The sequence below is a fragment of the Patiria miniata genome, unplaced genomic scaffold, assembly GCF_015706575.1.
Source record: "Patiria miniata isolate m_02_andy unplaced genomic scaffold, ASM1570657v1 HiC_scaffold_28, whole genome shotgun sequence".
NCBI lineage: Eukaryota > Metazoa > Echinodermata > Asteroidea > Valvatida > Asterinidae > Patiria > Patiria miniata.
Window position 1 is genome coordinate 572,610 of NW_024037067.1, and position 13,650 is coordinate 586,259.

The 13,650-nt window shown below is 40.0% G+C and overlaps 1 protein-coding gene across 1 annotated transcript; it reads right to left on the reverse strand.

Annotated features, from left to right (window-relative positions):
• Nucleotides 1–4,796: 4,796 nt before the first annotated feature.
• Nucleotides 4,797–11,953, reverse strand: LOC119734989 (delta-like protein 3). The gene is made up of 6 exons (XM_038208657.1): nt 11,761–11,953; nt 11,242–11,373; nt 10,610–10,753; nt 9,207–9,476; nt 6,261–6,399; nt 4,797–5,168 (listed from the first exon to the last, which is right to left on the reverse strand). Exons 1-6 carry the CDS (start codon nt 11,813–11,815, stop codon nt 5,051–5,053), a joined length of 858 nt encoding a protein of 285 aa, XP_038064585.1. The 5' UTR covers nt 11,816–11,953; the 3' UTR covers nt 4,797–5,050.
• Between the last annotated feature and the right edge of the window lie 1,697 nt (nt 11,954–13,650).

The following is a 13,650-nucleotide window of genomic DNA, read 5'->3' on the forward strand; positions in this document are numbered from 1 at the left end:
TCAGATTAGAAACATCGAGCACAAACTTCAAAAGCAGACAAACCTGGCCAAAATCCAGAACTAGAAGATCCAGAAGTTGGTCGATGCGGGCTATGTTAAGAGGACGAAGCTAACCGGACAGACGAGTCATGGTTCTGCCCACACTGTCCACACCGTGTTGTTGAGAACAATGGCAGTTTGACTGTTCCTCCGAACATGATGGGAGGATCCTCAACCAGCACCTCTTGCCTGGGCCCAAACTTGGTGCCTCCCTGCTTGGAGTCTTCCTCAGATTCCGCCAGCACCCATTAATGTAGCAATCTCAGGCGACATCCAGACTATGTTTCACCAGTTGAAACTTCTCCCACAAGACAAACTCTTACTGAGGTTTATTTGGCATAACGTCCAGAGAGATTTGATACCCTGTGGCGCCACTTTTGTTCTCCAGAAGCACTTACTTGTCAACCAGGAGGGAAATGACGATGTTTGTTGCGCCATCAAAACGTTTTTTTATATATCGACAGTGTCCTCAGTGCGTCAGAAGCCAAACAAAGTACGCCTCCCCTTATTACAGTAGGTACGTGATCATTAGTAGTTTATTATACAAATAATGAATGTTTAAGAGTGCAATGGTGAAAATATTTTCATGAGTTGAAAGATTGAATGTTCCATCAAAGTCAACCAGTTGAATAAAACATTTCATCTTTCGACAAATGAAAATATTCTCACCATTGCATGAATGCAAAACATTTTTTACTTGTTTTATAAAACATCCAAGTCGATCTTTGTCATTCGATTGGAGGTAAAAATTAAAAACGCATAAAATTCGCAAATCTGTTTCATATCCACAATTTTTTTCCAGCTTGTTATGGTTTACAAGTCAAATCATGGACAATAATGATAATTAACATTGTAAGTTCTCAAAGGGCAATTCCGTAAAAATGTCATACTGAGGGTCATATTTTTTTTATATAATAAATGGTCATGTTAGCTACCACTTTGAAGCAGATCAGGTACAAAATACCAAGATGCACTCAGTTATACATCAAATAAAAAATTGACATAAAAAGGGGTGAAAAAAGGCACTTATTGGTAAAAAAGCAAAATTTTTATAAATTGCAATTTTAAGTATATTTTGCCAATTAATTAAGTATATTTTGACAAATTTTGTTGAATTTTGCAATTTTGTAGCAAAAAGCTGTGTTTTATTGCCTAAAATCAACATTTGCATGTTACCCAAAATCCTGCCTCTTTTAACCCTAAAGGGGCCGGGTTATTTTGACCATCTCTCAGCCGGTGGGGGGCGGATTTTGCCCCCCCCCAAGATCTCAGCTATCGAGTGAAGAAAAGATATTGAAACTTGGTACATGCATAGAGCAACTCTTCATAAACATACCCAAAAAATGTCATGACCAAAGGTCAAAGGGTTTTGGAATTATGGCTAATTAATTATTCATATGTATGAATGGAAATTCTGGTTTGTGTACACGACGTATATTGGAAAATTCAGTTTTCACGGCGCGTAGCGCCGGAAAAAATTTCGCTGCGCGACAACCCCTTGTCCGATTGCCATGTTTTTGGTGTCAAAAGATATGCAAGGCTCGAGGCTAAAAAGTCATAAAAGCTCGTGTCGCGAAAAAAAAGATGTTTAAAGGCTATCGCGGAAAAAGTCGAGGGGGGGGGGGCGGATTCCGCCCCCCGGCCCTTTTACGGTTACATTTTAACACAACTATGTGCCAGTCTTTTACCAAAATATCTAAACAGTGTTTTTTTTAGTCTCTTATATTAGTTAGAATAAATTTCCTTTTTACCCCTCGAGCCTCTCGGCAGAGAGGTAAAAACAGCTATGTCAACGGCACTCTGCATCCCAAAAATCAGTCGATAGAATGATCGCTAGAAATCACCTACATTGCATTTCTAAATGACAGCATGCCAGACGAAATAATTTTACAGGCTGTTATTACCAGGACACTCTTTAATCGAAGTGCGCTTCCGATAATAAATTGGTGGGCTACATAGGGATGAATGCAAATGACATAACATGTACGGATATTATCAGACGGCTGTGGTGTGTATTATGCACACGTGATCGTCTAATCCACAGACTTTCTGCTAGAAGAACGATACCATAATTATGCCATGTGTGAAAAAATAAATCGGAACAAAAAGGACACACTTGTTTGGGCAATAACTCATGAAACGCCAAATGTATTCAATTGAAATTTCGTCCTGTAATTTGTCATTATATGTAACATCGGCAGATTTCAATTCATGAGAAACTGTCGAACAATTACAATAATAGGACCAAAATAATATAGCGTTTTAAATGTGAAAAATACAATCCGAATGAAAGTCAATGTTCATGGAACAAGGTTGAACAAGAGCAACATATTCCCCTTGCAAATGAATAAATGTCTGTTTTACTGAATTGGAAGTTCGTTTATTGCACTATTTAACGAGGGCATTTTAACCAAACTGTTTTGGCACCTAAAATATTTCGCCATAAAAAGGGTGCGCTAAACGACATAGTGTCTCGCACGGAGACAAAGTTGCCTAACGGTCTACTTTAATTTTCTTTCAGTAGACGGAGGGCGCGCCATAGGAGTAGTGGTCACAACCACTGACAAAGCATCAACATGGATGCCTCATAGTTTTTAAATATTTAGACTTCAATTAATTCACCGTACACTTTGGGAGTTTACATATCTAAATGGAATCCAGTGAGAGCAACTTTCATGTCTTTTATGTGCAATTGTTTTGGTTCTACAGAAACCTGATATTCATCTAAACATTTAAATTGCTCAAAAGTTACAATCAATAATTACAATGGCTTGTCTCTAATACAAAGCAGCCAATGTGGCAAAAGCGATAATTGTAATCCATGCATTTCATAAATACAATATGGCTGGTACCTCCCTTAAAGTATTAAAAGCAAGTTCTGAGTTTGGTCCCGTTGATTTCAGAAAAACACAAGGTTAACCTAGTTGTATCCACTATCAATAACAGAGCATTTTTGTTGAATACTTTAATATCAAGCACAAATTGTCAAAATTTCACCACGCCTGAGAGGTGTTGTTGCACATGTGTTGCTGCACATTTGTTGCTGCACATGTATTGCTGCACATGTGTTGCTGCACATGTGTTGCTGCAACGCATGTGCACCAACACATGTGCAGCTACACATGTGCAGCTACACATGCGTTGCTGCACATGCGTTGCTGTACATGTACCTGGAAGAAAAAAAGGTGAGTCAACAGCTTTTTTTCCGTTCTGCATTAAGCTTAATATTTACAGCCAAGCCGTTGTGCTAGCGAGAATAGAACATGTCACACTTCAAATTGATCTTGGTAGCTGAACTAGAACAATTAATATTGTCCCAACAATAAACTGATTATCATTGAATGGCCCACCATGCTTAGTTAAAAAGACACAGACTCTGTATTCATAATAAAACGCCAGAAAAACCATTGCAGTTCAACTTTCCTTAACAATCATTGATATACTATCTTTTCAATATTCTTAATACAAACTTCACTGGCTGTATATAAAATATTAATAGATATACATCATTTTCATTTTAACATACATGTATATGTATTACGAAATACAATATGCTATACTTAGGTTAGTGTAGTATTGAGGCAGCATGGAAACCTGTTCCCCTCTATATTTAGTTTGAAACCATATCAGTAAAAGTTTTTTTTGGTTTGTTTGTTGACCATTATACTATAAACATAAACAGGTACATGTATACATTACTGATGTAACAAAAGCATGTTTATTATTCTATTAAGGTTTTTAGAACAATACACCCGATAATTAAACTGTATGGCTTAAATAATTCTGTTGCAAAGACTGTGGGGTATAGGACATAGGGCTGGTTCCCATTTTCAGACAATCTAATCTATTTAATATCTTGCAAAGTTTGTGGTGTTCAATATATAGGTGAAACGAGAACTACACTCAAGAGACGTTTCTACGGCCACAGATCCACAGTCAACACCCATAAGCTGGATACACCCGTAGGACATCATTTCAATCTTCCTAATCACTCAATTTCTGACATGATTTTACAGGGCATTGAGGCACTAGGAAACCACAGAGAGATTGTTCGTCTGAGTAGAGAGAAACTATGGATAAGACGTCTCCAGACCATTCAACCCCATGGTCTGAACATCCAAGAAGGAAATGACTAATAACTTTTTGTCTTTGCCTTCTCCTTTTCACCACAGATAAGCCCCCCCCCCTCCTCCAGTCTGCCTCATTCACCAATTAACTACCTTTCTCTCCCTCTCCCCATCATTGACTTTGTCCTTTGTGTTCCCCACCTCTTGTGGTCAACCATCCCCTTCCCCCAATCCCCCTCCCTTTTGTTACCCTCCTTTCTGTTCAGCCGCCTGCTTTCTCTGTGTATTTTCCTCTGCATCATCTATTTCCACTTGACTGCTTTTGTTACATCAGTAATGTATACATGTACCTGTTTATGTTTATAGTCTTGTCATTTAGCCTTCGAGAAAGACTCTGCTAGGGTCGAAACGTCAGGCCACTAACTATTTTTTTGCATTTATACCATAGGTCCTTTTGGTTGGTAAGCAGTTTGCAACAGCTAATTCTATTTTTCATTATACAAAAGATAACACCCCGCTCAGCTGCACGAAGAATTGATTTGCAAAACTGAGCGAAGCCGTGAGACGAATTAAACAGACTTTACACAGTTCGGGCCAAGCAGGGGCGGCAGAACCGGGGGGGGGGGGCGCTATGGGTGTTTACATTTCAGAACGGATGTGAAAAAAATATATAAAAAAATACCCCTTTTCGGTAATGCACCCCCCCCTTCCCATTTGAAACCGTTCCACCGCCGCTAGGGCCAAGTGAATTGCGACGAACACCTTTGCCTTTGGTTTTTAGAGAGGGCGCTATTGAAGCATTCATCAAGTGCAAAGTCATGAATAATTCATGTCTATTATTCTATTAAGTTTTTTAGAACAACACACCCGGAAATCAAACTGTATGGCTTAAATAATTTTGTTGCAAAGACTGTGGGGTAGAGGACATCGGCTGGTTCCCATCTTCAGGCCATCTGATGTCCATGTTCCATGTAGCAAGGCTCCTGACCCGTCTCCGGACCCTTCTTTATGATCTGCTTCCCGCTGTCCACGGATACGGTGTCCGAATCAGTCGTCTGATTTCTGTGTCATAAATAAACCAAATGATGGGAACATTAAATAACAACATAATGATTTCTTGTCTTTTCAATATCACCGGACTATCAGTCGATAACCGTTCGGTGTATCATCGATCAGCACAAATGGAAACGTACTTCTTTGTTCTTATTTGTAGTGTTGAAGATAATCTGGTACCAATACACTAACACACACATTAAATCAACAGATGTTTTGGTGTTATTGGGTTTTTTTTTCTGTCACAGGCGACTCATTTCCGTAGGCGAGTTATTGCGAGGCTGTTTTGATTCATAGTTCAGTGGTAATTTTTGTCTGTGAAAAAGAAACCCTGACGACGCTTTACCACCCTTATAATGTTTATATAGTTATGCATATATTTCAAAGAACCAAATCAACACGTCACTGTGATAACTGCAGGATGAAGCCTTTGGGCGCTCTGTCGCGTTTTGTTTTTATTTTTCTGCTTGTCCTTATGATGATTGAAAATCACATGAACATTTCAATATGCTGATGATAATTTGGAGGGTATTGTGTAGGGGAAACCTCAACCTTGTATCAGGGCTTACTTTATTTCAACCTTGTTTCCAACAGTATAAGTCCTGGGATGGGAACTTGCTTCCTGTATCCTGATTGGATAGCGCAATTAGTAGCTAATGGATTTATATTTGCAACGTGTATTACGTGCTTTCATGTTCAGTGTAATTTCTAAAATTTCCTCCTTCTCAAAGATAATCATTTTCTCTCCAATCTGAAAACATTAATATGAAAAGTGATACTGCATATTGGCTGGATAAAAAATTGTAACATTTGAACTATGAAAAACAAAAAGTGTTTTCGTAACTCACGCCGCGACGAATTGATTCTGTTTTTACCTCAGACACAATAAACAAAAACAAGCGCTGATGTAAAGCACACGCAGGCACCAGACTATTCCTTATTTGCATACGTATCCCCCAAAAAATGGATATGCAAATGATCCAATACCAGTGTGAGAGAGCAGGTAGTGGTGGGAGCGTACTGCTCGACATCATGGGAACGAGGTTGGGGGAAACCTGTCTTCCATTTTCCCCTAGAACTATTCGTGACATGGCGACTCACCTTCTTCGGTACAAGAAAATCCCGGTGAGCACCAGTATCGCTACAATTATTATTACACTGCAAACCGCAGCGATAATGATGGCCGTCGGCAGCTGTTGGTTACCAGCGACGTCCTCGGGGCTACCAGGATTGTCGTCTCCTGAAAAAAAAATGATTACATTGATTATTTGTTTCCCAAATAGATCAACACCATGTCTCATTCACAAAACCGAAATGCCTTTGTTGTCGTTGTTGTTGTTGTTGTTGTTGTTGTTGTTGTATTTATGACATAATTTACTATTGTCATTATTTTGATGATATGAAATCGATATCAGACTGTTCCATATGTAATAAGTATGGTGATGTCTACAAACAAATAAAAAATCGTATCCACAGCGTTTATTGATTAACTAATTACATATTGTGCCATAAAACACATAGGCCTACCCACACACACACACACACGCGCAGAGAAAAGTTTTCTCTCTCAGAGAGCTAGGACCTATACCAATGTAGTGGAACCACTCGGTTGTAGGAGAGTGAACCATAGTAAACCAATTTATTTAGCTCTCCCCGGTTACATTTGTATCAAAATGGTGTTTGTAGTAAGGCGGCAGAACGCTATACCCGAATTTATAACCACTTAGCTAAAGTTGTTTAATGACACCCATTCAAATGGGCCTTGTATTGTCGACCGTAATTTGATTTACGCCACTAGCTGTCATTGCACTCGCGTGGTCACGATTCTAATTATGCCATCGGCTGACGTTATTGTTACATTGTATTATAATGGCATCATTCCCTAGACTTGGCGTAAGTATAAGAACATATGAATTTTCCCAAGCTAGCTAAGGGAGCTGAATTAGAATCAGACAAACAAAATTCCCTCGTAAAAAATATTGTAAATGGGTCAGTAGTTTGATATAAATATAATTCGGTGGAGGAAACTTGCTAGAAATCATCTCAATGATAGCGACATATCAGCGTCGGCCGAAAGACGCGCGACGCGAAACAATAATTGATGAGACAGAATAAGGAAGAGCATGGTGAGGTTAATTACTCGTAGTGACTCTGAATAGTCAACTGCTCGGTACATAAGAATGATTGTAGAAAAGAGTTACGTAACAGCATTCATGTGTATAGCACGATGCTGACGCATCTTTCGCGCAGCTATGAAACACAGAGTAAGTCTCCCACAGCGGAATTAAGGATTATGTTTTTAAATGCAAAGAGAAAAGCACCTACTGAAACAGCATAGTTGTTAAGCTGTCTGACAGCGGACCCATGGTTAGGGGTTCGAACCCGCATGGTGTCATTTTTTTGGTTTTCGTTGACCGCAGTTCTGTCATTGAAGAGTATTAATTTCCCGTGGTCATTTACCAACAGCAGTTAGCTCGGTCGGTCGGTAAGCTGACTCACAAGTTGGGACTGTCTGCGAAGTCCAGGTTGGCATCTGCGTATAGGTACGGGGTTCTTTTGCTGACTCGGCAGCAAGGCTTAGGGTGCCACCTCGTTTCCTCCCTTTATGGTGCCTGACTTTCGAGTTACATGGATGGACAGGGAAGGAGGTGTGGTGGGCCGGGTACCGAGTCCCAGAAGAGTTCTATATGGAAGTCGGTAAGGGGCTCATTGAGTTAGGGTCATAAGTCCGACTCCTGAAGACTTGGCCATCGCCACATAACTTTTTGTTTTATTTTCTTTCTTTTCTATTGGAGAACAATTGCAAGAATGATTAATTTGTTATTTTGAGAGCTTGTATTTTAATCGTTCGAAATTAATTTTTAAAATTGTTCGAAAATACAAAATTCAATCCAGCTATAGGCCTAATGTTTTTATTTCATTGTCGCAAAACTGCATGTACATGCTCAGTACCTTTGCGCATACCTTGTTCAGGCCTGTTCCCTGATCCCAGACATCAGCGGGGGGGGGGGGGGTGTCTTTAAATCCTATAGTGGATTATTTATATGTTCATATTTTTTTATATGCACAGTTGTAGCAGTCAACCCCCGTATATGAAGCGACTTCGCGCTGCAGCTTGTGCCGACATGACAGAATGTACAATCTTTTGGCATGGGTTTCAGAACCGGATTTTAGCTTCGAGGAGTTTTAAGCAGCGATGTTTATTATTTACATTCTCCACTTTGTTCTTATTCTCTCTTCCTTTCCGATTCCTTCTCCATTCTTCGGAACACTGATGCCTAGGGCCTACGAAATACTTAATCCGGGCCTGACTTGAAAGTTACTCGATCTTAATGAACTTGAACACACTTTATATTCTTCACCGTACTGAAAACACTAATTTTGCAATCTTGCATGATCTTATGAGTGGGTTTCTCAGAACGCAGTTGACGCCCGTTTCGTTCAGAGTGGCTTTCCAGTGTCGCACCAATCCAAATGCCGTATGGACTTAAGGATGAATTAAATGTCTGCAGGCAGAAGTGCATCTTGCGACGCAGGCGAACATTTCATATAATACATTTGCGTTGTTCAAGAAATTATCACTCCACGGAATGTATGGGTGCAACTTTTTGGTCAAAAGCGCGCAAGCCGGTGTCAGACTTTTAATCCACGGCGCGAGTTTTGAGGCTGTGGTCGTACCAGATAGATCTGAATCACTTTTACAATGATGTAATCACCCTTTGTTTACATGTGCGATTTCTTATGAGAGTGAGGCTGGGACAGAACCGCCAAACTCACATAAGACAGCGCACGTGTAAATAAAGCATGACGTCATTATGCTTCAGGTCAATAGACTGGGTGAAATTTGTTTTCAAAATTGGATATTGTGGTCACGTGATGCCAACGTTAGGCAAACGGTTCTCTTCTGCACTGCGTGTATATCTCTTGAAATATGGATGTTTAAAAGACTAGTGTTGACATAGGCCCATACTGTTTAATGTGGGCCAAATGGCATGCAAAATATGCCACGTCATAGACCACATGGTCTATTTTAAAGGAGACGCTAACCTGGCAATGTTGATGATGAAGACAATGATGAAGATGGTGGTGATATCGACGATGTTGCTGGTGGTGATGGTGATATCGATGGCGTTGATGGTGTTGATAGGGATGAAGGAAACGACGATGACGACGATGGTGATGGGGATTGGAGAACAGGTACTTCACAGTGGCTGCCGACGAATCGACCAGCATCGCACAGACACCCGTACCCATGCCTGTTGTAAACGCACGTGCCGCCGTTGCCGCACGGGTTGGACATACACCAATTCATGTCCTCTACAAATAAACACAAAATTGAAAGGAAATATGACAAAAGCTAATGACACTTTGTAATTGGATTCCCTCAACAGCGGATCCAGTGAGGGGCAGGGAACAGGGGCCGTGCCCGCCTCCCCAAAGAATCATTTTGGTTTTTAAGTGAGGTCGCCAAAAAGGCAGCCCCTGCGTACACCACTTAATTCTTTGCTCAACAGAATGAGGTTAAAGTGGTCAGAAAAGTGGTGTTGTATACGCACGTGCCGCCATTGCCGCACATGTCCTCTATAAATAAACACAACATTGAAAGGAAATATGACAAAAGCTAACAACACTTTGTGTTCACGCAAAGTGACTGTGTGTATAATTGTAATTGGACTCCCTCAACGGCGGATCCAGGGAGGGGGCGGGGAACAGGAGCCATGCCCCCCCCCATAAAGAATCATTGCTGTTTTGAATTGAGGTCGCAAAAAAAAGGCTTAATTCTTTGTTCAACAAAATGAGGTTAAAGTGGTCAGAAATAAACATTGTCTCAGATCGCACAACAGAGAATCTAGAATCTAACAGAAATAACAAAAACAAAACAATTCCCGGCCCTTAAGCGGGCCCCGAACCCCACGCCGTAAATTGTTCGGACATTTTTTTTGGGAACAACAATAGTTGTTGGCCCCCAACAAATTGTGTTCTTGATCCGCTCTTGGATTCCCTTTTCCAAAGTACTATCGGTTGGTTAGTGAATTCCAGTTGTAAATTCCTGTAGAATAGAACGTGTCATTTGAAACTGGAATGAAACTGAACAACCACAATTTAACGCTGTTACCAAAATGTTTTTGATTTAACAATTTGGTTTAACGAAATATCCCCCCCCCAAAAAAAAATGACAGTTTTAAAATTGAAATCCCTATTTTTAATATAACTGCACTTCTTTAACACCGGAAGTAAAAAAGGGTGGGGGAAAATCTTAACAAAAACGTAAACTTTTCTAAATTTGAAATGACAGCAAGCCAGACGGAATAATTTCACAGGGTGTCTAGTACCAGTACCGATCTTTAATGATTTGGTGGGTTTCTTTTGGGATTAATGCAAATGATTCTCTATACCTTAAATGGCCTAATTGGCGATACTGATCATACTAAAGAGCGAATATAACTCACCTGTTATGACCGGAGCCGTGCAGACGTGGCCGCATCCATTGGAACAGCATTTCAGCGGGGCTGGGCAGGACGAATCGTCCGTGCAATCCTCGACGCACAGCCCGACCCTGTCATTTGTGATATCAGGGCAGAAACCCAACCTCCCTGTTCAAAAGGATAAGAACATCGTGCTGTCATATTACTTGCACTATTCAAGTTTTCGAAGCGTTGGTTGGGGATGGGTGGGGGAGAGGTGGAGGAGGGGGGGGGGTTAGTTCGAGGATCAGACATTTACGTAGGCAGAGCAACGGTACAAACGTGGGATACACCACAGCATGGTCTTTAGAGACTGTGACGAAATTTCAATGATTCAATCACAACATGTGGTCTAAGCTGTGGATTGGCTGATTTTTATGAAAGGTTTTGTCACACACCAACGGGTTACCGAAGAACAGATAGAAGGCGCCCGCTGAAAATTCAGAATCCCGAGGTCAAGACGCAGCTTTTTGCATAATTAATTGCCAAATCGGCTCGCTTATCATAGACCCTTGCTGTGCAAGAAAATATTCCATAGACCTTTTGCAGGGTGAATCAGGCGCTAAACGTACAACAAAATTACGATATTCAAATTTGAAAAAAAAAACCACACTGACCTCCGCTGTTCTGCCTTTGCTCACAGCGTGGCCCGCTGTAACCGGCCGGGCACAGGCAGCCGTACCCCTCGTATTCGTTGTAGCATGTACCGCCATTGCTGCACGGGTTGGAAACACACTGGTCTGCATTCACTGGAATAACAACAAATGGTACATTTATTATTGACTAATTACTTATTTTCAAAAAGCAAAACCCGTGCATACTTGCCTGTTGATAAACGTTCGTATTCGTTGAAGTCGAACGAATCGTCAGCTTGAAGAGGGGAACAAGAATTTCAAACGAATTTACGACACGCGGAAACTTCACGAAGGCGCAAAAGAAAGACACGTTGGTTTGATAACAGCAAGTAACGACGAGTATTATTCAAGACGCAATAGTTGACACGATGTTGTCAAGAAAAATGGGAAAGGTGTCCAGTGCGTATATCTGTGAATTTTAAACGATTTGGCATATTTCCGCAGCGTCTATCGTTCGAAACCTATAGAACTGACTACAAACCTTCAAAAATGTGAACTTACAAGTTTCCCCTGCTGTAAGAATTACAGCAATCATCAGACAAATTGCCGCATCCATCTTGCGAACACAAGTTCTCCTTCTCAAAGTTCTTCTACAAAACCAAACCAAGAACGCTTAACTCAGTTCTTTTCTTGTTAACTGTTTGTAATATAACTGATCATGACACCGTCCAGTCCCAAACTGTACGCCAAGTACATGTACTGCCGAACATCAGTTGCACGCGATTACTATCAAAATAGACGGTGCTTGACGCATACTTTATTTACGGCGGGTTTTTCTTTGTGTGGGTGCAGTGTACCGAATCGTTGCCTTGGGTTCGGTGACAAGTTTATGAATGACTAATACGTCATAGTAAGCGCCATTCATCGAGTTGCATGCCTTATAAGGTCATTCTGTAGCTCTGGGTCACTGTCCCATTCAAACTGGTTGCCATACCGATTTCGCTGTGTCACACCTGTGAATATAGTTTGAATTTGTGTTGATCGGCTTTTTGATCAAATCTACGAGTCATGAATGAGTAGCCTAATTTCATTTCGATATTTATATATATATAGTTTTTTATATATATGTTATTATTATTCCTTATTGAAAAAATTAAAGCAACGCACTCGTTTTCTAGTCGATAAAGCAAGAAGCACCCGCTATATGGAATAACAATTCCGTTGAATGATTGGTTGTAAAGCAACAACAAAGTTTGGAAAATAGTCCAACAACAACAATATAGGTTTTCCCTGCTATTTTAAAATATTTTATCATTAAAATTCATCAACTCTATCATTCCATTTCGTCCACGAAAAAATAATATCACACGCTTTTAAGAAAACCAATTTAGTGATTTACCGTTCAATTTCAAAGCTTGGTCATCCTCTTTAGTCACCGGGGCGAGAATATTCGTCATTGCATGCAGGTCAAATTCGTCCAAGCTAATGCCGAATGGCAGGATTTGGAGATCCTACTCGTCTTATATAAATCAAATAGACGAATTGCATTTCTGAATAACAAGGTTCGACCTAGACGAGATGAAATCGAATAGTCCAGAACGAAAACGTGTGCTCATTGTTTGAATTTGCTTCAACTGAATTTGAAATTGTCTGACAAAAGAAAAAAAATAAACATCGGAAGTGCACTAAATCGATATTGGTGGACACATTTAAATATTAGAAATTGTGAATTCGAATGATAAACGTTTGAAAATAGTTGGGAAAACCTATATTATAACCAAAAAATGCGGTATGTTTCGCTTGAAAACTGCGATCCCAATTAAAGCCAACATACAAAGAACGAAAGCAACACACCGATTTGTCGGACGGTAACCCAAGAAATATCTGCTGTAACAAATTAAAGGTTCGTCCCATGAATGTTCGAAATATAGGCCCAGGAATCCTCAACCAAAAAAAAAATTAGGCTAACCAAAACAATGTGCTGTAGATGTGTTGAACACGAAATTACGATTCCTATCAAAGTCAACATGCATGGAACACAAACAACACTCGATTTCCGGACGATAAATTGTCAAGAAATAAAAAAAAAAAAAAAAAAAAACTATGTAGTCCTGGTTTGTTTCTAGCGCGAACAATAAAAGTCGATTTGAAGCCAAATACAATTTCCTTCAAAAGAGGGCGCGCTGCATAGAAAGTTGTCACCACGGTAAAACTTATTTTCTGCTTGGCTGAAGTAAAACTTACTCGTTTTTTTGGATGATAAATCAAAAAAAACCTTCTGTATTGAATTATAATTTCGTCGAATGATGAAGCTATTCAGTGTAGCCAAGCTTGGTTTCAGTGAAGCTACGTTGTTGTTGTTTTATTTTATTGATTTTTTTTTTTACTTAGAACTTAGAATCAATTGAATGTTATCCAACACTGCAGTAAATCAACTTTCCTTGGGGTCAG